We start from the raw sequence: 26,017 nt of genomic DNA on the forward strand, positions 1-26,017 counted from the left end.
TTGCACAAGTACAAATTCATTGAATAACTAATAGTGAGCAACAAATGAACAATGCAGCCCCTGTTTGGCCTCTGATGCATAACTACAAGAAACAATATATAGTTTATTGGCCCTAGGTCCCCATCTAGTTTCTCTTTTGGGGCCAATTGCCTTTGAGTAAAAATAAAAAAAGCATTTCCAGCCTTCTTTTTTTTTTTTTACATGGACCTTATGATTTTTTCATTCAACTAGAGTACTAGTGAGCTTTTTTTTGTGGTATTCATGACTTGCAACCAATGCTGCAATTGCCTTATATAATTAAAAATGCATTGTTCAATACGCTGCTATAGTTTGACCTGAAATCACAAGCCTGGCGTTATTGCCCTCCTTTCAGCGTGAAGTCTTTGCTCATTTGGTTTCAGGTTGCAGATGACTCAATGCATTTAACAAAACACACATCTCAGGCTTACCACAAGTCACAAGATGACAACCCACGTTCTTTACAAACCATTTATTTTTTTTCCATACATTAAGCTTACACGTAAAACTTTTTCTACTCGAAGTTCCTTTGGGGGAGGACAGTGCGATAGAGTGAAGTGCCTTTAGCCTGGTAGAAGGTCAGGATCATGTGGTTCTTTGTAACTTCTGCGTGAACAAAGCCTCCAAGTGTTGACGCTTGGCCAGTGAAGAACTTCACAGACCCTTTTGGAACATGGTTCCAGTGACTGGCATCGGGATCCAGGAAGTTTCCAGCACCGCTCACTACATAGCCCACACCTGACTCTTCAATGTACTGTAACAGACCAAGACAAAAAAAAGGGGTTAGGATTATTGCAGATGTATTACAAGAAATCTGCTCACTGTTGTATGAACCCACCTGCAGATTATGGTCATGACCACAGAGGTATGCAGTGGCTTTGTATTTGTTGAGCAGAGGATGAAGCTTTTGCAGGAGACACTTTGTGGGGCCATGTTCAGACACTGACCACACAGGATAGTGACCTGCCACCAGCAGAAAGTCTGCTTTGTTCAGAGCCAGCCTCTCCTGCAGCCACACCAGTTGACGGTTCGCATCACTAACGTTACGGGGGCCCTTTGGCTTCTGATCCAAGAAGTCATTAGAATTTCCACACAGCATTACGGTGTCGAGCATGATGATTGTTAAAGTTTTCCCCGTGTTGGGGATGTGGAAGTTTAGCTCATAATAGTATGATGGGAAATTCCTAAAAAAGATAAGATGTGAAAGTTATAATTTCTATTTAATTCTAATGACAATTAGCATTTCAGGAAACAAGAGTTACCCTTTACCAGCGGTCAGATATTTTGCTGTACTCAATCTGGGCTTTGACATTTCCTGCATGGTCATGGTTACCAGCAAGAACATACCAAGGGATGTTCAGAGACTCTGAAGTGTACACAGACTCAAACGTGTCCTAGTAAGAGTCAGAGGGGGAAACAAAAGTTCTTAGCTCAGTGGTGTTGCATAAACACTGTCAATTCTGAACGCGTCCAGTGTACTGAACTGACCTTAAACCGATGGGAATCCACATTGTCAACCCCTCTGAAGTAAAAGTTATCACCAAGGGCCAGAACGAAGTCAGCTCCCATCTGCTCTGCCACCTTGCTCATTTCTCGAGAAGTCGCCTTCTGCACAGCGGTGACATAGGGGCAATAAGGTACTCCACCCCAGTCTCCTACAGCCAGGAACTTGATGGAGGTTCTGTTTGCTGTAAAAAAAAAGGAAACAAAACATGATTAGGAGGTTAAAAGAGCCAAAACTTAAATAGAAAAAGTTTACAAATGCCCCTAATACTCACTGCCATTATCCTTCAGGTGTTGGAAGACAGTAGGGTAGCAGTAAGCCACAGGAACGGCAGCAAGTAAGATGGATACCAGAAAAAGTGCCATCTATCAACACAGGAACAAAATAATCATCTCAACTGTCAGCAGCAGATATAAAACACCACCAGAATGGAGAAGGAGACATTTAACCGTAACCGTCAGCACACGCAGACGCAACGAAACCAGAAGAGGAACATAAAACAACTTGCTGCCGCAGCCTACCATGTGAGCCTCTGCTTCCTCTTTCTCTTCCTCTCTCTTCTCATACTTTACCAAACAACAACATGATCACTTGTTTTTATACGTAAAGCTGACTTGTGATTGGCTACAACCTAAAGCTCTCCCAGCTGGAGTGAATAGAGGCTAATCAGAGCAAGCCTATAGATAAGGCTGAGAAGGGTTAAGGGTGCAGTTTCATGTCTATTATAAAAAATATCGAAGTCTCTGCTTCTTTTGAATGAGAAAATGTGTTATTAATGAAACACACAGATCAGATGACTGCAATCAGCCTCAGAACAGGCAAATATTAAATTAATGTATGAAAAGCCTCAAACTTCTCCCATAAAAGACACAAGTCTTCCTCACAAATAAACAAGTTGTCAAGAGTATAGGTTCAGAGATAAGAGTAGTTTGCAGAGATAAAGATGTCAGAGCTCAATGACATAAAACACTCACAGCAGATAAATGGTGAGGTGTGCTCAGGATGACCTGACGGGACACACTCGGTCCTTACTGCTCTTCCTCTGCGCCTTTTTATCAGCACTCCCAGAGAAGACGGAGGCAGGAGAACCAGCCCCGGGACATGCTGCAGGGGCATGAACATTGCTCACGCCCTGACTCAGTCTTGAGACTAAAGGGTCATCTGGGTCACATGTGATCTGAATGGTTATTATAGCTGGTGTCCAGACTGGACTTTTTTCCACTTCAGTGTTAATCACAGTTTTCCATCTTTATGTTTATTATCTTCCTAGTTCTACTTTTGGGATAATTTGGGAAGAAGAAATGCGGCCTTTTGAGTTCATTCATCAAGAGTGTCACATAAACCACAACAAGTTCTAAAGGCATGGTCATATTGTTGTATCCCTCACAATGCCTTTTTTAAAATGATTATTCATAGCATTTTGAATAAAGGTTTGCTCCCTTTTCTCACAATCTGTGAATAAACTGCCCACTTCTTCATTTGATTACACAAATTATCTTGGGGGCACTTGTTTTTTAAAGTTTAGACCTAATGATGCCATTCTTAGTTATGTTACAAAGAATCCAGAGAGCCTTTTACAAACAAGTTTGAAAGACCTTCTTGGTTGTAAGTAAGAAAGCGTAATAAATATCTCAGAAAGTTGCATCATGGTAAATGTATTATCCTTTCTATGAACTCATCAAATACTGACAATAAGTTAGGACATGTTAGCCTCCATTTGCTTTGGTTTAGACTTTACTTTCTATTTTAAAATACAATTTAGTGCAACACTTGATCAATTAAATACATCCAGTTTTTCACATACCGTAGGTCTATTCATCGCAGTTTCCAAGATACATTCACTTGATATTTTAAATTCATATTAAATATTTAGAATTACAAAGCAGGGTGCCAATTTTTACTGCTGCGTATTCCTTTTAAGTTTTTAATTTATTTGCTTGTGCGCCGAGACTTGAAGCTAGAGTGACCTAGTTTTCTCACATGGGTCATGAGGACTATCTGAAGTCTGCTAGCCACAAAGCTGTACATGGAGACCATGCATGCTAAACACGCTGATAGTGTCTACAGGCACTGCAGGAGCCTCTCACAGCACTTCCACCTGACACAGCTGAGAGGAATATCTTAAAGGAAACTCAAATTGACTTGTTTCATTCCCAGCTTTGAGGACAAATTCAATAATCCAACAAATGGTAGTTGATGACATGAATAGTCACAATCAGTATCAGTGCTTCTCTAATGACAGTATCTAAAAAGTTAAGCACTTGTTACAACTCTAAGCTGAAGTTGCCCAGTCTGTAGGGACTTGGGTTGGGAAACAAATGGTTACTGGTTCTAGTCCCAGTATGAACAAAAATATGGAATAAGGCTGATGTGCCATTGAGCAAGACAGCGTTGTTACAAACTGCTCAAGAGCTTTTTTTTATGTGCAGCCCCTCACTCTGTAGTTCTCCATTTCTCCATTTATAGGATCCTGTCTCTGCATACATGCTTGTGTATAACAGCAAAGACATGGGCTGTTATACATCCTCAGGGATGAATAATAAAGAACATCTTCTTCTAGCAAGCAACTTAGTTCTGGTCTTTGATTTAGCAAACAAATTGGCCTGAAACAGAAGTAATGGTCTTTATTTTACAAGGATGAGACCTTTAGTGACAGAAATAAATCTCAGGCTCAAATCTAAAAGCAGCTTTAAAACAAAGTCACACCATAATAAAACAGAACCAGTACACTAGATTACAAAGAGAAAACTGCAGGAACAAGACATATTGATATATCATTTCTTTTTTGAACACCCATGTTTACATGGACAGTTTGGTGGATACTGCAGACAAAAAACAAGTAGGTAGTTTAAACCAAAAGATGAGCCTGAACTTCTCACCTTCTTCTGTTTAAATTAATAAGAGAGGAGCAAACAAATAAAAAAAACCAGCACATTCCAGTTTCAGACAACACAATTCACTTTTTCATTTTAGTAGTGGTACTCCAGGATCACAATCAAGAGTGGACAGTCAGAGTCAAAAAGATGGCTGAATTGGGCGAGAAAGGATAGTCAGTGTGATGATTAATAATTCATGTTGCTGTATCCTGAATATGATCCCTGGTTTTGTCCTCCAGAGCCCTGGTACATGCCTTGCTCCTGCTGATTCCCCCAGGATGACTGGTTTCCCCAGCCTGTGGAATGGGAGAAAACAGACAGCTTTATTTGGTTTATCTTTTGCATTTTGCCCATTTTGTCTGATTAAAACTGGCTTTATTTTTACTCACCGTAGTTATTATACACCTGTCCACCTGTCACAGAGCTAGGGTAAGCTGTGCTGTACATAGAGTAGTCTGCTCCCTGGCCCTCATTCTGACCTTGGGTCAGCATTTTCTTCTTCTCATCTCCATATCCGTAGCTATAAGGGCTCTCCTGATCAGCAGGAGGAGGCATCGATTGGTAGCTTTCTCCCTTTGTGACGTTTGGGTCTGAGCCGGAGTCAGGTGGGGAGGAGTACATGTTGTTCTCAGGGTAAAAGGTACCATAGCCTGATCCAGTGGAGCCACCCCCTTTGGCTGCTGTGCCGGCTCCATTATTACCATACAGTTTATCTAAATGACAGATGAGACAAGAGGATTATCACTACTGTAATATTATATGAATATAATCTAGGGAAACTCTATGAGTAAAAAAATCAGATAAAAAGACAACCTAGGTACAAACTAAAATGAACAAAGGCCATCAAGAAAAGCTAATTTCTACACATACACTCCAATAATAAATATACAAGCACACAAAACCACAAACAATCTAAGAGTAAACTTACGATAGCCTGTGCCAGTGCTGCTCTCATAACTGTAGTTTGCTTGTATTGAAAAAGGGAAAGACATGAATATTTAATATTCATATTCTCCACAGGTGTATGAAGTGCTTTTGAAGGACCCTGTTTTGTCTACGCAAGTTCACCTAACACCTTGTGAGCTTGTGAAATTCCTTACTCTTGTTATAGCTGGGTCCTGGAGGAAACAGTTTGCCTCGACCCCTGCCTCTACCTCTGTTGGGACCCCAGCCACGAGACCCAGAGTCTGAAGGAATACCACGAATAGTGCCGAACCCTGGAATATGCTGTTGAAAAGAAAATTGAAATTGGAGAATATTTAAGAATAACAGCAAAGGCTATTGGGTGAAATAACATATTTTGTAGGCTTGCATATGGCAAACAAGTAGACACTTATGATCTTAGGTTTTATACAATACATTTTTCATTAAAAGTGGTTTGCTGAATGGTTAAACACATTGACTTAGCCTTTAGTGGAGTCATGAAAGTGTCAAGCAAGAGAGACTCTTAAAAACAAACACAATGGTCAGTTATCATTTTGACATTTAAGGTGGCGTGATTGACTCATGACGTCAACTCATGCACTGAGTAACGTGAGAGAAAACACTCACAGTCTAACAATGGAAATCAACTTCATGCCATGTTCACGTTACGTTCCCGTGCTCGTGCATAAGCAACTATATCGCGCCATGGCCAAGAAAGATGAGCGTGCTTGTGCACGGTATGGAACACTCACACTAGTCAAACCAACTGGACTTGGAGTCTGCAACTATAGACCCAATTCACAACATATAAAGAGTGATTTTCAGCATAAACTGCAAAAACATATGACGTTTTAACCTAAATAATTTATTTAGGTTTATAAGGAAGAATATGCGATTTTTCACACTTTCAGGTAAATGTAGCAGAAATCAAGTATATCCTCTGAAAATAACTCTGTGAGTCATGACTGTCTACAATGAGTGTGACACCCGAGTCCCACTGTCTGTGATCGCCGGGACGGCCGGCCGGCACATCCCCTCGCATTTTGATTGAAATGATAGAAAAGTTGTTTAATTGAGGGACTAGAGAAAAGAAGAATAACATACTGTACTCACTGCCTATTTGAATGTCACGTAAGTGTTTTTAGATTACGCTCATTTCGTGTAAATTTACATGCAGTGTGAAGATACGAGTAAAATAAAGATCTCTAGCATTAGCATGCTAACACAACAATGCAGCATGAGTTGTTTTGGTTTCATGCTGGTGCTCAAGGGCGACATCTGCTGGATCAAAAAGTTGCATATTCTTCCTTTAAGGTTATCAGTATTTACTAAAAAAAAAACAGTTCTTATACTAAATGAGATACCATGTCAGTGTAGGTGACCTTCTTCTTTGGGGGATTTCTGATGGGGGTTAACCCTCTGTTGTCTTCTGGGAAAAGCTTCTCCAAAGCAGCGAGGGCGGCAAAGGCCTTTGCCTCCTTCTTATTAGAGCCTCTCCCTTTGAACTTCTGTCCATCAACCTCCACCTGACAGGTAGAAAAAAAAGGTAACAAATGTTTTTTCACCATTGTGTAAGCTGGCATGCATTGCTGTTTATTTATTGAGTTCATTCCTTTTTAAAGGCAAAGTGGAAAAACTTTATATCAAATTACGCTTTAAGTCTATTTCTTGTGATTTGCATACAATACTGCTGACTAACCTCCATGACAAAACACTTCTCATGAGATCCTCCCGTCTCAGCAGACAGCTCGTACTTCAGGCTACGGCGCTTCTCATTCAGCTCCATCACAGGGTTTTTGCCATTTTTGGTCAATATAGGACCTTGGCCACTCTGTTCACAGCACAAGCACAAACACATTGGGTGTTTAAGGCTAATGTCTATCAATCCTTTGTTCAAGAACATTATATACTTATTTTCTAACTGAAGAAAGCAAATCTTAGGACTGCTTAGGAGAGTTTCAAACAAGATTTAAAGGGGACATATGAAAAATCCACTCTTACAGTGTTTTTAACATGGACATAAATCCATGCAGTCCTTTGTTTGTGGTCTGCGTAAGTCTTACCACACAGAGAAACATTTGTTTTGTTTGTTTGCTCAACTTGTGACATCATAAGTGGGATTCTGGAAAATAAATTCCTTCCCCTGGTAACTCCACCCATGGACTCCACCCCCAGCCTAGAAAAAAACTTTTGCGCAGGTCCGCCATTTTTATTCTCGCTACAGATGAGTGATGTCTACGGGGAAAACTCAGGGGGGCTCATTACATTTAAAGAGACACACACCAAACGGAGCGTTCTGAGAGAGCTGGTTTATACAGGCTCACAAACCTCCTCTGGTGCTTGATTCATGTTATATTTTGACCAAAGCATAGCACAGATGTTTCATTTAGACCACAGGGGACTGTTTGAAAAGGTAGAAAAGGGGTAGAATATGTCCTCTTTAAATAAATAATTCCAGAGAGTAGAGCTGAGATACATACGTCTTCTGATGTAGTAGAGGCCGCGGAAGAGTCTTTAACAGATTCCTGGGTTGCTTCAAAGTTGGTGCTGAGCTCCGGTTTAGATTCTGAGCCTGTAGGAAGACCGAGATCCTGCAGGACCTGTGAATGACACATTTCAGAGAACATTAACAGACAAGAATGTGAGACAGCAAAAACTGCCACATGATTCTAACGTCACGAATAAGAAAGTTCATAAAACATGCTTTTATGATACTAATATATACTTCTCAAAGGCCACTTATAGATATAAAAAGAGCCTTGCCTTGGTGGCTACATTAAGCTTGGCTGCTCGTTTAGAAGGCCCTGTCGACTCGTAGGTCTTCCCATTTAAGTCCACAGCCATTGTGAAAACTGGCTCGTGGACTGGACCGGTCTGAGATGTAAGTCGGTACTCCAGGCCAGGCCTGTACTGGTTCAGACGCATCACAGCGTTCATACTAAAGTCATCAGTGACTGTGGAGAAAAGAAACATACAGAGAAAATGGCAAAAAAAACATTAGCAACCAAATATGAAAATAAAATATGAGTAATATCCAAACAAAATCCAGAAGGTTTGTATTGATAAATCGAATGTAAAAGGCACAATGGTGGATTTAAGGTCAACGTTCTGGCACTGCTAGAGCATTATGTGACTGGAGCAGTAGCAGCATGGTATCTGGGGCTGCAGGATTTAGGTCAAAATGATAACTACGATTATTTTGGTCAATATTGAGAACATGATTATTAATCATGATTAATTATTTATCTTAGGTGCATTTTTAAATTGTTTATTGTTGATTTTAAAAACATATATTTCTTAACAGACACAGATTTAAAAGAATCACTGATAGTTATCTTCGGCTATTTAAAACAATATTATATAGAATAGCAAATATTATCTCCTTAATCGTAACACACAATCCAGTTAAATTATGAGGCGTACATGCAGAGAATCTGCCACATGTTTTTAAATGTTCTTATCATTGTGTGGAGTTTTGGACTTTTATTGTCTTTCAATCAATGTGCAGTGGTGAGAAGCCCTCCAGACAAACATCTGCAGGTTGGGACTTCGTGAACAGGACCACTGACTCCATGGAAGAGACCTGGTAACTTCTCCTCTGCGCTCTGTCTACAACAGACAATTTAACTGCACTTGTGAATATTTATTAGACTTCAAAACAAGTTGATAAAATGATATTTCAATATTTCTGACCTGTAAATGAGAACAGTCTGCTGTCTTGTGGCTCTATGAGAGCCAACATTGTGACAGAGGATGAAGTGCAGCTTCAGCTGCAAACAATAAATCCTGCAGCTTTTTGCAGGGTTGTACTGTTTTTTTAAACTGTACCCACTCTCTGTCTGTCACTCTGTCCCTCCACCACAGCTGCTCTCTTGTGTCATTTTAAAACATCTGGTATGGAAAAGAATCAGAGTACCATTTTTTTTTTTAAACCCCGAGGGATTCTACAAAAATGAATACATTTCACATTAGACCCCAGGGCTGGAGTCTCACTTGATCCTGCCAAACTGGCTGCCTTTCAAAGTAGTGTGTTCAGCAGATATGAGCATATTTGAAATGGTTGTTCTGAGGACAGTGATTAGGAACTCCTGCAACAGATACTTAGTTTTTGTTCATGGTTGCTGCAAAACTATACATTATTTATACTATATACTGTATTAATGTATAAATCAATATACATTTGGAAACATTCAAGAAATGCATTATAAACTCATGATTGTATGGTGGTCATATGGCAACTTGATTGAGAAACACAAATAAAATAAAATGAACCTGACATCATGTTTATCAGTGATCATGTACTTTGTGTTAACTGCTTTTCATTGTTAGTTACATTTTTCTGATTGTGACAGATTTGGACCTGGGCCTCTGATATTCATTTCTTACATGATTTTCTTTGAAAGCGCTTCTGGAACTTGAGAGACTTCCTCTGTTTGCTGTTTAGTTGAGGCTCATCGTCTCCTTTTTCCACCTCTGAATAAGGTCTCTTCTCTGGAAACTGTCCAGCTGGTGGTATCTGACCTGCCATAAACGACAACAAAAAGCTTAAGAACAGATTAACAACAGTCACCTGCACAAAAATGGGAAAGGAAACAGATCTTAGGGTACCTGTGAAATCTTTGCTGCTGAAGGCTGCTGATCTCCGTGGCTTTACAGGTTTATAGTCCATTCCCAACACCTTGTGCATCTGTCCAAATGCACACAGCCTCAAGGCAAACTAAAGAGAATCATTTACGTTAGATACTTTTTCAACGTTCAAAAAATGACAGTGCTTATATGACTCAGCAGCCTGATCTAACCTGTGCGCTTTGTGTGATGTCTTCTTTCTGCTGCACCGTCAGACATGCAGCTGCATCGACGGTGTCCTTCTCACATGGATCTTTAATACCAGGGCCGTCTTTGCACCGATACAGTAGAATTGTTAAATTCATGACAATACAAGTGTAGAGGCATCCATGTTTGTTACTCAATAAACATCTTAATTAGTAGTAATTCACCTTCTAAGAGGATTCCAGATGCAATACACTCCAAAACCCTACGCAAGGACTCTCCTGCCCCCATTGGTCTCTCAGATGTACCAATAGCCTTCTCTACCAGCAGTTCAAGAGGCTTTGTGGGGATGAAAGAACACATGGAAACTATTATTTAAATAGCCAAATATTTGGCTGCTCTAGATGCTGTTATACCAGTTTTCAACAAACAGTTTCCTCACCCATCCTGAGAGTGGCGTCCAGGTGGGAACACGGTTACACAAGTCTCTCATGATCCGGATCACAACAACAGCAGAAGTCAGGTTGTTGACTTTAGCCTGGAGACACAGACAGAAGCCAGTTCAGATTGAGGCCTAGAACACATGAAATAGATCAACAGCACTTTAGACTAGTGTTCTCTTCAACAAAAAAAAACAAAAAAAAACCTTTCACAACAGTACTAGTGTTAGTAGTGTTGATATTTGGAGCATTCAATCTGAGAAAAGACAGGTTAATAAATAAAATGATATGCTGGTGTCAGTACCAATGACTTATTCAAGTCTGTCATTGGTATGGCTCCGCAGACCACTCTTCAGAGTTAACATTTTAAATCTAAAAACATTTAGGGTCTACAACAGTAAAACCTAAAAGCACAGTGAGAAAGTATACGTCAGGAAAGAAAATAAGAAAAGACAAGTTGAAAAGTTCAACCTTATGTACTTAAAAGGACGTGAATGCAAACCTGGAACCACTTGGCGTGGCGGAGAGCCGCCAAGGCAGTTAGGCATTTCTGCCTGTCCAGAACGTCCGGCGGATCGTTGACTGTTCGCGTTTCTATTGACGAGGTGGAGTAAGAAGAAAAGGTACGGTTTGACCAAGGGGGTTGGGCTCTGTCTTGCAGCTCAGGGAGAAGCAGCTTTTCCCAAAACCAGCAGCAGCAAGGACAGGGGGTCCTAAGTAACCACTGTGTGAGTATTCAGTCCCAACAAGAATAACAGTCACCTGTCATAGAACCCAGATAACTCTTACTTGATATTTAGAAGCAGTGGTGAAGTCAAAAAGTCACAGTAGTATTTACAACAATGCTCAGCTTGTTGTTAATGTATGTACTGGGTAATCTATATTTAATTCCCCCTTCCCTCTGCTGCTTGGCTTTGGTTCACTGCTTTCCCCCCCTCCTGAGACAGTGTGTCCAGTTGGTCAAAGGTCCACCGTTCCTACAAAACTTGACAAACTCAGAGGCAATCAGTTGTAAATCACAAGTATTAAGAGTGTTTTACACGTGTGCCCCACACTGCAGCAAAACTGATGTAGCCCATGGTACCAAAGTGGCCTGGTAAGCTTTAAGCACAAAGTAAGTCATACCAGCTGTGTGCAAGTTTTCATTTGTTTTCTACACCGCGTATAAAACTCGACTCACTTTGATTTCCTGATGTTTTTGCTGTCAACATTGCAGCAGAATAAATGGTCTCACGAGTGACGGGAAAAAGCTTAAAGCAGATGACGCAAAGGAAGTTTGAAACCGAGGAAGAAGACAAAAACAGAAGTATTATAAGATTTAAATTTAACTGGAAAGATAATTATTGAGAAAATACATCCTTATTTAGGACAATAAAACTTTTGAGTGGCATATCAAAACTGTTTACACTTTTATATAAAATCAGTTGTTTGCATGGAAGTACATTGTTCTTAAAGCTTCAGTTATTGCAAGTTGATTCAACAATAATCCTAACAGCACGGAAGATTATTTTTTATTTACCTGATTTTGGACTCAATCCCTCCCAAGTCCATAGTTCTTCAATGTTAATTGGATATGTATTGGACACAATGAAAGAGCAGCGTTTTGCCTGATACATATCTTAATATACATAACCTCCAATTTCAAAATAGGTCCAGTTTTTAAATGATCAAAGTTTGGAGCCAAGTGTCAGAGGCTAGCTCCACATGGATAGTTTGAGAGCAGAAGCTTGAGCACAGTGATTACCTCGTACTGTTTTCAAACAATAGCTCTTTTGTCAAACACAACTCATGAGAAAAACTCATTTGGTTAAAATAATTAACTTAAAGAACTCAGACTAAATTATTATATCGATGCAACTCTGCAGCCCAGCCCAGTGTACAGTGTAGTAACAAACTGAAACTGCACTGTGGCTGGTATACATCAGTATGTGGGGCTTCTTTAAACTTCCCCAGGGCTTCAAATAGTTACATTAAAACTTTATACTCGCAATAAAACAACTTAACACAAAAGCTCAATTACTCTCTCATCAGACCTACTGGTTTATCTATTAATAAAAAGAAAAAAAGAAAAACAGATTAAAATGTTCCTTATTTTCTTCCTTTCTGTTGCAATTTTAGTTCACATACGTTAGGCCCCAGAAATGCCCTCATTACTGATCAGTTTTGCTGCAGCTGGTGCCAAATTGACATGTTCAGCATCAAGTACATGCAATGCGCGCTTTAACTTGTTATTCTTGAAAAGCCTTCACTCAAAACATGAAAACAATTAAACAAGAATAAACAGAGTTGTTTTTTTATGACTGGCACTGTTATCAACAATATGTGCAGAATGTATCTTCGTTAGAGAAGAAATGATCTTGCTGGCAAACGCCACCTTTGTCACAAGACGACGACAGGACACATGTGCGAGTGAAAAGCCAATGTTCATTGGGTTTTCATTGGCATCAGTCAGAGACAGTCACTGTACAAGTCTCACTGAGGTATGATGAGATGAAGATGGACAGCGTTTGTGACGTTTTATTTTTCAGTGTGGAGTTACAGATCAGTGAAGCAGTACAGCGACTGTATTCTGAGAAAACACAGATCAGGCCTGTGGAAGCTCATGGCTAGCTGCAGACTGGTCCAAAAAACCTACCTTCTTTTTCTTCCACGGTACCGTCCTGTTCCTTCCTAACAAGAGGTGATGTCAGGTGGATAGTGAGAGTCAGGACTGACTCCTTGTTGCTTGACAGAACAATGGTTGCATCTCCTGGACACTGGCTTATTGTATATGTCCCCGCTGAAATTGTCTATTGAAGAGAGGAAATAACACTTTAGGAGGATAAAGAGGGACCTTAATTGTTGTGAAAAAAATAAATGACTTAACTATCAATTCTGTAAAGTGTTTTATGGAGATACAGTTACTCAGCTGTAGGAACTCTGACCTACCTCTAACTGTTCAGATAACTTTTCAGCCACTTGTTCAAGAAGAGTGACTGTAGGCTTGTCAGAACAAAGCAGCACCAGCTCCAAGTCAGTGTCTCCCTTCAGCAGCAGTCCTTTAGCCACAAGACCGACCCTCATAACCCCACGCAGGACACAATCTTGTGAATCACCAGTTGCACTGTGACAAGAGTAAAAGATCCACCATATCTATATATGCAGTTTAGAACAATAGAGGTTCTAAAAACAAATGTAGTTACTTCTTAACCACTAGGACAGTCACAGATCATTTTTGATGCCTTGCTTACCTCGCCGTCACTGTACTTTCTTTGACTTCTTTTGGAGTATCCATCTGGTCAGACACAGTCTTGAGTGCACTCTCTACATGGGAGATGATTGTCTGCACTGCTTCCAGCTCCTCAGGTGAGGGATACACTTCAGAGTGTTTGGCCATCACATGGCGATCATATGGCCCCATATGCACCTTTGGTGCAGCAGCTTCCTAAATTATTACAGCAACAAAGTAGGGTTCATGTCAGAGAAAAGCAATAGTGCAGCTGAAAGGTAAATATTGTATACCTATATACTATATATGCTATATTGTAACCACATTAGTAAATTCATAATTTATGTAAATACTAGATTATAATTTGTGTTGGTTTAAGGAAGTTCTCGGTTACTAGTTTTAGGTCGACAGTCATTTCCATGAACACAGAATAAATAGTGATCTTATACAAGACAGCCCCTAAAAATAGAATGGGGAAGTATTATTTTAGTAAACATGTTTGGGTAGCTCATGGTTTTAAGAAACTTTGGAAAACGAGAGATCCACATGCACCAGATACAGTTTCAAGTAAGCATACTTAAATGACCTTGTCTTTTTAAAGGGAAAAAGAAGTGGTGATAAAAACACTGGACGTATAGTCACCATGTGGGAGACATGAGATAAAAATAAGAGACTTTAATGTCTGAATTGGAAAAAAAGAGAGAATATGCATCTAAAAGTCTTCAGGGGACAGTTTAGCCAGAAAAAGAATAACCTGATAATGCTGGGTATCTTCAATCTCCTCAATAGCAGCAATGTAGTCGTGGTATTGTCTCAGCTCTTCCTCGTAGCACAGGCAGTCATACCAGTAACGCAGGTCCTCATATCTGGAAGGCGCAAATTAAAAAAATCAAGCAAAGAAAAGCTTTGAGGCACCAGTCTAAAGCAGGTAAAACAGGTGTGAACTGGGAAAGGGAAACCTAATTAACATAACAGTTATCACTACTGACACTTCGATGATTCTGCAAAAATAAAAATTGTACAGGCTGTGTCAATAAGGTTCGTTATTAACACAAATTAAATGTAGTATTTATTGAACAGCAATCTTGGAACCCATTGTCAATCATCGTCTGTCAGATTTTTTGAAAATCTTGAAATAAAATTCACTTAGCAGACACTTTTATTCAAAGCAACGTACATAAGGGAGTAAGTACAACACAAGCAAGGACATGAGGAAACAATGTCAGTAAATAACTTTAAGTGTGATCGGACACAGGTGCACAACTTGCACCAACATTATCATACTTCTTAAAGCACTTATCTGTGACATTTCATGTTATTTTGAACTTTTTGGTTACCCATTGCCTAGTGTGAGTGAGTCCGGTAAAATGAGTTAGAAAATCTCCATTCTCTTGTGGTAAACTGCATGTGTGTGTGTGTGTGTGTGTGTGTGTGTGTGTGTGTGTGTGTGTGTGTGTGTGTGTGTGTGTGTGTGTGTCCTGTACCTGTCAAAGTCGTGCGGTAGGAGCCGATGTCCCTGTTGTATCAGACTGTCCCAGTACAGCAGCTCCTCATACGCCTGGTGCTCATCCCACATTGACTCTGCAGCGGCCGCCATCCTGTCACGACTCCCGGATTCAAGCTGGAAAACAACAACAACAACAACAACAACAACAACAACAACAACAGATGTCTGGTCAGTGTAGACCTGGTGTATTGCTGGCAGTATAGGACCAAAACTTTACACACATAAGGACACATAGGACTGTTACACACACAGGACTGTCACATAGGACTGTCCAATATATTAGAGCGTAAATTGCAATTTAATTCACTGTTGCCCCTGGTAACTAGTTGTTACCACCACAGACTAACACAAACACAATACTTGTTCAGCTAACCTTTATGTTTAGCACCTAGCACTGACCGAGCTAACATACATTATCAATGGCCCGGATTTCAATACCATTTTGTCAGCTTCATTTTTTCTATTTTTAGTTGGTTTGTGCATCTTAGGCTCACCTTTGTCAACAAGAAATGTTATAAGAGTTGATCGTTTCGCAGTAATTTGGTAGTCGTTTAGTCTCTTTCAGCGATGGCTCTTCTTCTTCTTTCGTTTAGTGACAGTGTGTAAACAACTGTAAGAGGAATTATCGCCACCATGCGGACCAGAGTGGAACAACATCTTCTTTTATCAGTGGAGGCACAACCAATATTTACAGTCTATGGGCACAACCAATATTTACAGTCTATGGGCACAACCAATATTTACAGTCTATGGGTAGGCTATAACATAGCAACACAATTCAAGTGCCAACTTTTAAACTTTTTAATTGGAGAAGCTAAATTGGCGATTGACATGACTCGAAGGGATAAAATGCAGACTGGGCCTAAAGTTGATGTGGTGGCCTTGAGGAGATGCAACATTAAAGCAAGGCTGATAGTTCTGCTTCCACAAGACCAAATAGGAAAATGGAAAATCTCCTGGAGCTGTGGGGATAAGAGGAAATCCTGTGCTGTGTGTCTGACCAGGGAGAGCTGAGGTCCAGTAACTGTCTTGGCTGATTGTTGGCTGATGTGAATGTGTTTGTTTGACTTTAGTCTGCCTGTTAAATTTTATTATGGAAATAGAGTATTTTCTAAAAATTGCAAACAAAGGTTTTAAAGGTGCCTATTGTCACCTACTGTATAAGAGTCTCCCAGTTACATCCATATGTCCCTTTTGTCTGCAATGCTGATTTGATACATCCATACGTTTCCATTTATACCATTCATTTGAATATTAAACACCACTGGGCTTATTGCACCCCCCTGTGGGATGCCCTTGTCTAACTCAAAACCCCCTGAAAAATCTGCTCCAACCTTGACTCGTTTTTCCTGCTTGCCAAAAAAGGTAATTATTTAGTTATAGATCCTGACCCAAATTCCCATTTGACTAAACTTGGTTACCCTTCCCTCCACATTGAATCATATGAACAGAACAGTCTTAACACTTTTAATTTGAAAATGTATCTAAATAGCTTACATCCTACATGCATGTGTCTGCATCTCTTTCCAAAAAGCCCATTTTAGACTCAAGAATTTCCCAGGAAGTCTTTTTCTCCTTTCTGGCTTGACGGCAGGCCAAAACACACATTTTTGATGCTCCTCTCCTATTCCAAATCCACCACCCTTGTCCTTGTCTTTTTCTTTCAACCTAGAACACAAACCCCCATCCTGTCTATATCTATTCTCAGATGTTATTCACCTAAAACGAAAGATCCTCTCCAACTGTTTGTCCTTATTGCAGCTACAGACACTGAGTCCATCAGAACTTTATCAACAATATGAAGCCAAAAGGTGCCTAGATCTGTAATTGATTATTTTTCTTTAATCACATTTAGTTATTACACTTTTTGATTAAGGTAGTATATTTTGGTGGTAACTACAAACCAGCGCAGTGCTACTTTAGAACTTGATAAAAAAGAAAACATAGTGATATGTATCACAGGTTGCATCCAATGAGTTATTTCTTGGGCAAGACACTGGAATTAAAAGTAAAAAAAGGCTGTGGCTGGAGATCATGTGAATGTGGGTAGACAGAGACGTTACAGGGAGGGAAACAGACAAAAAGGAAGCTGGGAGAAAAAATAATGTTTCTACAATGGACTGCACTTATTCTTTGGTTTGCTCACATCAGAATCAGACTTCCCATGCCAACACTTTGCCTTAGGAACAAAGAATTAACAGCAACATTAAGCCTTATTGAAAAAAAATGCTGTCAAGATAGTCAGTCCCCCCTGTTTTAACATCATTACAGATGAGACTGATCAGTCTATTATCATGTTACTGCTAAGACTCAACATACTTTTACCATTAATCCTCAGTAGAGTAACTTGCCCTCCACAATCTAGACCCCGAGCTATATCTGGAGGGTATATATACTGGCCTCGTCTTGGAATTGCTTGAAAACGTAGCTGGTTAGAGGAATATTTTAAAAACATCAAAAAGGAGCACACTTGACATTGAATAAAGTTATAGGTGCACGACCGCTCTAGGCCTTCATCAGCATGTCCGTTGTTGTTTTGATAGATAAAAGTTACTTGAAGGACATTTAGAGTGCTGACTTTTTTGTCTCTGTTAGAGGAATATTGTAGTCAACTTTTTTAGTGTGCTGCCACTATAACTTGGCTCAGATAAGCAGAAGAGGATGGATGCAAGGATCTTAATATTTACACACACAACCCAAAACAAACGTCTAGCTGTAAATTCTCATGAAAGCTCATAGATATACACTGATGCATGTTGTTGTAATTTGATTCCAAAACTGATGAATGGAATAAATAACTTAAAACAACTTGTGACATGTAACATAAATATCTGTTTGCAAACTGCACATCTGAACAGAGTGCAGCATATTAACAGAACAAATAGCCATCTTTCAATACATGTCTGTTTGTGTTTAAGGTCATGGAGAAGACAAAAAAATATAAATGCAGAAATCCAGACTAAGGACACATCTCAATGTTTTTTATTGACATTCAATTCAGATTTATTTACAGAGCTCCATTAAACGTTTGATAAAATTCAAGTATTGACTTCAAATATATTATTTTGTCTTAAGCACTGTAAACACAAGTAAAAGAAAACACATATAAACACCGCAGTTTACTTTTCTTTATGGAATACATTCAGCGGAGTTACTAATGCATAGTTCAATTCCTCTGTTGGTTACACTTATAAAGCTTCACTCTTCTACATTTTGCTCAGTGTGAGTGAAATTCTTTCTCATTTTCTAAACTGGTTAAAATTAGGTTGAGAAATACAACCAAATAATTCTCAGGGCGCCTGTAGCTCAGTGGTCAAGTCGGTGGAGTTCGAGCCCCAGCTCCTGCAGCTATACAAGACACTTAACCCCAAGTTGCTCCCACTGCTTCATTGGCAGAGTATGAATGTGTATAAATGGGATTAGTTAATACTGATGGACACTGTACATAGCAGCCTCTGCCAGCAGTGTGTGAATGTGTGTCAATGGATGTGAGTGGGAAGGTTAACATGCAGTGCAAAAGCGCTTTGAGGACTCAGGAAACTAGAAAAGCGCTATGCAAGCTCAAGTCCATTTACCATTTAAATATCACTTCTAGAAACGTATCTGTGTCTGGACGGAGCCTAGCTAGTACTGCGTTCATAAAACTGAGGCAAAAAGTGTCCAACAACAAAATAATAATGAGGAATGTTCACTTTACCAGTAAAAGATGATGACATTTTGTGCAAAACATAGCATTTGCTAGCCTCCCATTTTTAGACCAGTCTTAAATGGACCAAGAAATGTGTAAAACTTGTTCATTTATTCACCATAACTGCCACAAAGTTAGTTCCTTGCACTTGTCACCATGTGAATCTCTCCTTCAAAAAGTTCTTTGTTGAGGTCTCTGTATTCTTAATGACCTGGTGACGGAGTACATAAACAAATGTCTTTATCTGTTTCTCTGTCTACTCAGACTCGGTTGACTTCATTCTTCTCTGAGCTGTGAAAAGACGGCTCCCATCGGCTTATCATATTAGCTCTAAGGCCGGACTGGCACTTAGTAATGAGGTAGATCTTGCGGAGGACGGTGCGACGCAGCAGAATGTAGACCCAGGGGTCGAGGATCTGGTTCCATGTGGCCAGCCGCACGCCCATCACCAGCAGAGTCTTATAGCCTGTAAGGTCCTCCCCTATGGATTGTGTGTAGGAGTGGATCACACACATCAGGCCGAAGATCTGCAGGCAGGGGACACAACAAGTGGATGTTCTTGATTGGCTTCTTTTAAGGACAATCTTTGGGACACACACAATAAACTGTTTTTAAATAATCACATTAAATATAATTTTTAAAAATCCATTGGATGGAATTTGCTCAAAGGAAAATAATGTTTAATTTGATTCATCAGTACCAGTTATTATTAAAACTGTTGATTATGAACTATTGATTATAAAAGTATGGTTTTAATAATCAATAGCAAATGTTTAAGGTATGAACAGACTAATCAAATAAGGTGATGGCTACATCGGCATAAACACCATGGTCAAGATACAGCATGTAGCTAAAGGGTGATTGAATGTGCGATGGATCAAGTGTTTTAGTAAAGTGATCACACTTATCCTAGAAATGTTTTTAAGAAAAAAGACTTGGTGTTGGTAATTGTTTATGTTTTTGCTTTCTTAAAATAACCATTACTACATTGTTACATTGGCTTTAAAATGAGGGGTTCACATTCTAATGTTTTATAAGATTTCAATTTCAAAAAAACATATTGTATGTTTTGATCCATCTCCATTCAAAGAAACATGCAGCAGACTCTGCCATCAATTACTTTTTTTCACAGCAGAGTAAAGTTCAAAGCGTAAATCCTTGCAAAGGGAATAATGAAGCTGCTTCTCTCAGACAGGTGTTGCAGAAGCTCTGTTTTCGTACCATCTGTTTATCTATTTGATTGTGTTTTAAGTTACATCATGACAAAAATATGAGTTCAACCAAGACTGCTTATCCTTTAATTAACCTTGGTTGATTAGAGCCAGAGGCTTTGTCTGGAGATATCTTGGTAACAAATCCTAAATTCATATATGGAAATGGACCAACCATTTCTCTCATAACATCTGCTTATACTATAGTGCTACAATTATTCCTTCAGAAAAGTGACACATCTCTCTGTGGGATTCTATGAAGAATAACACTAAGCCTGTGCAGGGGCGATTACAGAGTCTGTTGGGGCCCCAAGAAAAACTCACGGAGGGCTACTCCAAACATTCATCGCCATTAAGACAATCTGACACCAAAGGCAACTTTAAGGGACCAACTTATGTTTTCACAGGATTATTGGAACGCTTATCAGCACAACAACATTGAATACTGTCAGATGGTGCCCCCTTAGGGAGGTTTCCTACTGTCATTGTAAAAATTGCACATTCTAATCCACTGCAGTGGTTTGACGTTGCCTGCATTGCCTGTTGACAAACAGCACCTCTGAGCCTGTGTTGGTGCACACTGGCCTGCTTTGTGAACTGACCAGACACCTAATCTAAAGGATGTTCAACAGAAATAGGTCCTCTTGTCCTTATCTGGCTCAATAAATCAGACTGTATTTTCCCTTTAGCCATGAGCAGGTCAATCCAAAAGGGGTGTGTGTTTGCAACGTATTCATCTTTTAATTTAAAGGTCCCCTGTTCAGATAAATATGTGGAAATTAAACAGATATACGCTAAAAGCACACTGTTGTGTTCCAAAAAGCAGAAATGACAGCTGGCAAAAAAAAAATAGCTGACAATGTGAGTGTTTAAGTTAAGGCTCATGTATCACATCCTGATCATTGGGGAATGAAAGGATCTGACTTAAGGATAATTTGTTCTTTACATAAAATTTATGTTTTTTGTTTTGTATGATTTACCTTAGATTACCTTTTATCACAACCGTGGTGTCAAATGGACCGATGCAGAATTTATTAACTAGAGTTTATATTAAAAGATCATTCAAAGTGGTAAGTAAGATTCATTTTCTATCTTACAAACACGTAAAGTATGAGGATTTAATGTTTCAATCACTTATAGGTTGATGAGGTCATTGCCTTCAATTATTATCTATGGGAGGGAAATTAAAAAGACACAAAGCAGGGCCTTATTGAACTGTTGGGAAACAAGAAAAGTTTTAATGTGTTGGTGTCTATGATGAAACTCTGTGGAACTATTAAAGAGATGATAATATTTTTTCCAAAAGGAATTCCCGAATTTGGTGTTTCATGATGTTGGTTGAGATCCTTATCGAAACTCAAAAATCCCTAAGGTGTTAGTCATGTACACCAACTCTGGATTTGAGTGAAGTGTCTTTCTAAGCTTTGGTTCACATTGGTTTCTTCAGTGAACTTAAGAGAAGACTTTGTTACAGTGTCATGGGGGCTTACTGCCTCCCATGCCGAATAATACATTTTCTTTGATAAATGTTCATATTTAGGCTGAGAGCAAGGTGCACATTCTTCTCTTGCTAAGAAATCAAATCAATGTGCTCTTTAAGGGTCAGTTTCGTCAGTATTACTTTAACATTAGCTAAACTTATTTTTGTGTTTAAAGGGAAAAAAAGAATGCCCATACACAGTACAATACAGTATGTATTTTTAGATACTTACTTAAGCTTTTTGTGAAATAATAATAATTTTCTGTTCAATAATTCTTAAGTCATGTTTATTCCAAAGGAAGGGTGTCTCAGTGGAAGAGTCATTTGTCTCTCAACTATAAGTCAGGGGATCGATCCCCAGCTCCTGCAGCCACATGTCGATGTGTCCTTGGGCATGACACCTAAACCCAAGTTGCTGCGGCGGCGTCTGAAAGGATGAATTAATACTGGTGGAGACTTTACATAGCAGCCTCTGCCATCAGTGTGTGAATGGGTGTGACCTGCGGTGTAGCAGTTAGAAGACAAGAAAAGCAATATAAAGTCCATTTACCATTTACTTTTGATTGACATCTGAGTTAGGGTGGCACTTATTACAGAGCCCCTCTCTGATTGGCCCAAGAAAACATGTAGCAGGGTATAAAAAGTGCTTGAGATCAACAGAGTGGTTGGTGTGCGTGTCATGTTTTTGTTACCAACTGCAGCCATGTCTATTGTTGTGACCTATGTCCAAAAAGTACAATAAAACTTGTGCTATCTCTAGTTACTCTCAACAAATGCATGATTTAACATAGGGGCATGCCTTCTGCTTTGCATCACACCGTGTTGTCCTTAAGTTCTCATCATCTTGCATTTGGTCTTTTTGTCACTTTTTGGCTAATCAAAAGCATAACCCCAAAAAGTTATAAAGGTCTTAAGATGAATTTGATCTTTTTTTTTTTCTTTTTTTTTTTACTGTAGTTCAGTACGGTTGAGGTTGACAACTGAGTTAAAACAACCACTTCAATATATTTAAAACATATTTCCAATAAGTGGGTATTTTGTAATTTTCAGGGCTCTAACCTCGGAGACCATGATCTATTGAAAGGCGCCATTGATTAAGCTTAATTGGTGACTGGTTTGAGTCAGCACACATCTCTATCTCTCTATGATATAGAGGCTGGAGTGGCAGCTGGGGAGTTGTTGTTTCACCTTCTAAATGCCTGACTTCCCCCCAACACATTCACTAAACTTAATGCATTTTGACAGGTGTAGGTAGTCATGACCTAACAGCTGCAACAAGACTATGAGGAAGCTGTAGTCCATTTTAGAGTTCTAACCACAGAAAATAAGTCACAACACCTATCTGAGTGAGTTTTTTTTTTTAAATCGAGGCTTCATGAAAAAAACCCTGACCGTGCTAGGATACTTTACACATCATTTTTGCCTGAAAACAAGTACCCTCTGAGTGCAGGTGTGACATGTAAAGGTCAGCTATTTGATATGAATTTACAGAATGCTTCCCTCTCATTGTACTTTATTATACTCACCAGCAGAGGGCTCCAGCAGATACATGAAGTGACCATAATGCCAACCAGCTGCACCACCATCTCTATGTCGTGGGACTTTGCGGAGTGGTGGGAGCCGGGTTGCCTCCTGAGCCGATAGAGCACCAGCGTCAGTCCACTGATGGTGTTACACACTAATGACACGGTTAGTGAGGTCAAGCCTAGTCCAGAGAACAGAGCCACAAAGGCCACATCTAACTCTGCAGTGTCACTGAGCACTTTAATGAAACACCAGGTCCCTGGGTCCTGATAGGTATAAGAGCCCAGCTGTAAGCAGGGGAGCAGGGCCACACACAGAGCTGCCAGCCAGATGACACACAGACAGATCTTTGTGCGGGTTTTGGTGACCAGGGATGAGTGCAGCAGTGGCTTAGTGACCCCAAGGCAGCGCTCAGCAGCCATTGCACAGCCCATGAAGAGTGGGCACAGGCCAAAGAACACCATGCAGCCACCCAGGAACTGACACATCCTGTCAGAAGAGTTGAAGTCCTCGGGGTGCACACCTCCAGAGAGGTAAAGTCTGAGAACCAGGGCACCAGGGATCAGATGGCCGATAAAATCTGTGACCACCAGTGATGTGGCAAAAAGTAGGAATGTGGCTTTGGTGCGCCTGCGCTGTAGGGAGTACGCATTTACCAGGATGAAGAGGGCCACAATGTTGGAGATGATACCCAGTGTCATGGACAATATGACAACAATAACACCACTGGTGGTGGGTTGCAACAGGGTGAGGTTTCCATGGTGTAACAGCCCTTCAACAGCCACCTTGGCCTCCACCTTCCCTCCACTGTCATTAGAGATATAAGGGAGGAGCGGGGAGCCTGAGCAGTTGAAGTGGCTCAAAGCTAACATTACTGAACCCTGGAGGTCATGAGGTCCATAGTTATAGCAGGCTGCAAGAGAAGATTGTATAGAGATTTATTTGTATACAGTAGAGCTTGTATATACGTTTTTGTGGAGTAATTGAGTTAATGTTTCATCAGAAGAAAAAGAAAAGTTCATACAGGTAAAAAATGTAAAATGTAAAAAAAAATCCAATTAATTCAACAAACAAAGGCTAAACGTGAATCAATTAAAAAGTACATAAAGAAAGCCACTTTTTGTTCCAAACAGGGCAAAATTAGCCAGTGAATGAAATAGATCAATAATATGCTAGAATGAATAAATAACATGCTGCTGTTTCAAGATGTCAAGAAAAATAATAAAACAACATTGATCAACAATGGAATTACATGTTTTTTTAATATTGTTAAGTTGTTTTCATAATTATAGACATTTATTATTTATAACCCAAATACCTGCTTTACAAGTCTAAACTGGCCCTTCAGTGCATCATCACAAAAGAACTGCTGACAATGTTTCAAATACAAATGTGATGTAAGGCTACGTATCGAGTTAAAAGAACAAATCTAATGAGTTACCTTGATTTATTCAACATTTCTGTTATAGGTTGCTTTTTAAATGTGTCCCTGAGCTGTTTTATTGTGATAGAAATGTCATTGGATTAATTTGCAGAAGTCTACAGAATTTTAAATCACTGTATGGATTTTTTTCATATTATGCAACCCATTCAGTCTTAGGAGGATAAGTCGACTTAATGTTTCTGTAACTTAAAATGACTCACCTATAGGCCTTATATAGTTCAGATATAACTTTCAGTCCATAAAAAGACCCAGAAGATAGTTTTCCTTGTCAAACAGGTATGCAGAGATTCTCCACAGACACGGTTCAGGAAAGAATTCCATCCATCGACAGATGAAAAAGAAAAAAAATCAAAAATCTCGTTTTCCTTTGATTAAGTCCAAGGCATTGATCTCCTTAATAGAGCAGTTTCCAGGGATGAATCCATCTGGTTGTTTCATGGTGGCTTACAGGTTTTAATGGACACCCAAATACCGAGTCTATGTTTTATAGCTGTCTGTCACTCCTTCAGTGTGGGCGTCTCTGCTGCTGCGGTGCGCCTTCTGAGTCAAGCTCCCGTCTCATCTCTTTGCTGCACTTTCTGTCGCTTCTCTGTTTATATGAAAGCTAAAAGCACACTTTAACGTCTTACTCACGTTATGTGTGTCACCTACAAGAAATGATCTCAAATAGTATTTTACAATCTTGAGGCAGCACAAAGTGTTCAACCGATGAGGCTGCCTCTTCTCAAGCCTTCTCATCAAATAGTGTTTAATGCGGACACGGTCATGAAACTGCTCCGAAAGGTAATGTTTGGAACTGAAGTGTTATAGAGCTTGGATCGATGTGAACAGATTTAGTTTCATAGTCTACATGTGGTTTTTTTTTGGGGCTGTTTAGTGCGCAACTCAGAGCTGAAAATAACCCCCGAGCTATCAGTTATCAGATCCAGTACATGGTGGATTTGCTGTTTGTCAGTGTCTCATTACAGAGGTTTTCTATTTCAGATCTCTGAATAAATGACCTCAGTGCCTAGAAGATGCATGTAGAAACATGAGAAGAAGTTATATTGTGAGTATTATTCTCCATAATGAAAGACCCAGATGTGCTTGGTCCTACATGGTTTCTGCATTAGCATTAAAAAAAACCATTCCATTTTCTTGATTAACACTCTGTCAGGGGAAACATTAGGGGAACAAAATTTGCATTCTGTGGACAGGTGGTAATGTCTGATTTTACAAGGTCGTGGCAGACCAGCTGGAGACATTCATGCACTTCAGTGTTTTGGAAACAGGGTGTATGGAGGAATTATGCCTCTGGTTGTAAATAACCTGTGAATTAAAGTTTCTCTTTAGTATTTATTAAAAAACGTGACTGCCAAAAATTTGTAAAAAAACAACAACATTTAGACAAGTTTTAGGTCAACATTGCCTGTTGAATAGAAAG

The 26,017-nt window shown here is 39.6% G+C and overlaps 3 protein-coding genes and 1 long non-coding RNA gene across 6 annotated transcripts; all 4 read right to left on the reverse strand.

Annotated features, from left to right (window-relative positions):
• Positions 1-475: 475 nt before the first annotated feature.
• acp5a (acid phosphatase 5a, tartrate resistant) lies at positions 476-2,545 on the reverse strand. 2 transcript variants are annotated; one of them, XM_065953772.1, is made up of 6 exons: positions 2,497-2,545; positions 1,797-1,887; positions 1,507-1,706; positions 1,288-1,412; positions 857-1,202; positions 476-772 (listed from the first exon to the last, which is right to left on the reverse strand). In XM_065953772.1, the coding sequence occupies exons 2-6, from the start codon at positions 1,885-1,887 to the stop codon at positions 533-535; spliced, it is 1,002 nt and encodes a 333-aa protein (XP_065809844.1). In that variant the 5' UTR covers positions 2,497-2,545; the 3' UTR covers positions 476-532. The 2 variants fall into 2 exon arrangements, with proteins under 2 accessions (XP_065809844.1, XP_020497050.1); XM_020641394.3 differs by lacking the exon at positions 2,497-2,545 and adding an exon at positions 2,044-2,196.
• A 1,586-nt stretch (positions 2,546-4,131) lies between these two features.
• Positions 4,132-15,871, reverse strand: LOC109989557 (interleukin enhancer-binding factor 3). 2 transcript variants are annotated; one of them, XM_020641353.3, is made up of 20 exons: positions 15,742-15,871; positions 15,225-15,361; positions 14,495-14,606; positions 13,763-13,956; positions 13,461-13,635; positions 13,168-13,321; positions 11,035-11,126; positions 10,535-10,630; positions 10,320-10,431; positions 10,122-10,219; positions 9,931-10,039; positions 9,709-9,843; positions 8,086-8,276; positions 7,803-7,922; positions 7,022-7,153; positions 6,687-6,848; positions 5,499-5,625; positions 5,327-5,365; positions 4,788-5,111; positions 4,132-4,694 (listed from the first exon to the last, which is right to left on the reverse strand). In XM_020641353.3, the coding sequence occupies exons 2-20, from the start codon at positions 15,335-15,337 to the stop codon at positions 4,585-4,587; spliced, it is 2,595 nt and encodes an 864-aa protein (XP_020497009.1). In that variant the 5' UTR covers positions 15,338-15,361; positions 15,742-15,871; the 3' UTR covers positions 4,132-4,584. The 2 variants fall into 2 exon arrangements, with proteins under 2 accessions (XP_020497009.1, XP_020497010.1); XM_020641354.3 differs by lacking the exon at positions 5,327-5,365.
• Positions 8,577-9,698, reverse strand: LOC136179047 (uncharacterized). Its single transcript, XR_010666322.1, has 2 exons — positions 9,016-9,698; positions 8,577-8,931 (listed from the first exon to the last, which is right to left on the reverse strand). It is a non-coding gene; the product is annotated as an uncharacterized lncRNA (long non-coding RNA).
• Positions 15,872-18,213: 2,342 nt separating the features above from the next.
• On the reverse strand, positions 18,214-25,281 carry LOC109989558 (prostaglandin E2 receptor EP1 subtype-like). Its single transcript, XM_020641355.3, has 3 exons — positions 24,795-25,281; positions 23,153-24,063; positions 18,214-19,462 (listed from the first exon to the last, which is right to left on the reverse strand). Exons 2-3 carry the CDS (start codon positions 24,020-24,022, stop codon positions 19,196-19,198), a joined length of 1,137 nt encoding a protein of 378 aa, XP_020497011.1. The 5' UTR covers positions 24,023-24,063; positions 24,795-25,281; the 3' UTR covers positions 18,214-19,195.
• Positions 25,282-26,017: the final 736 nt, after the last annotated feature.

The sequence above is a fragment of the Labrus bergylta genome, chromosome 1 (genome assembly GCF_963930695.1).
Source record: "Labrus bergylta chromosome 1, fLabBer1.1, whole genome shotgun sequence".
NCBI classification, from domain to species: domain Eukaryota; kingdom Metazoa; phylum Chordata; class Actinopteri; order Labriformes; family Labridae; genus Labrus; species Labrus bergylta.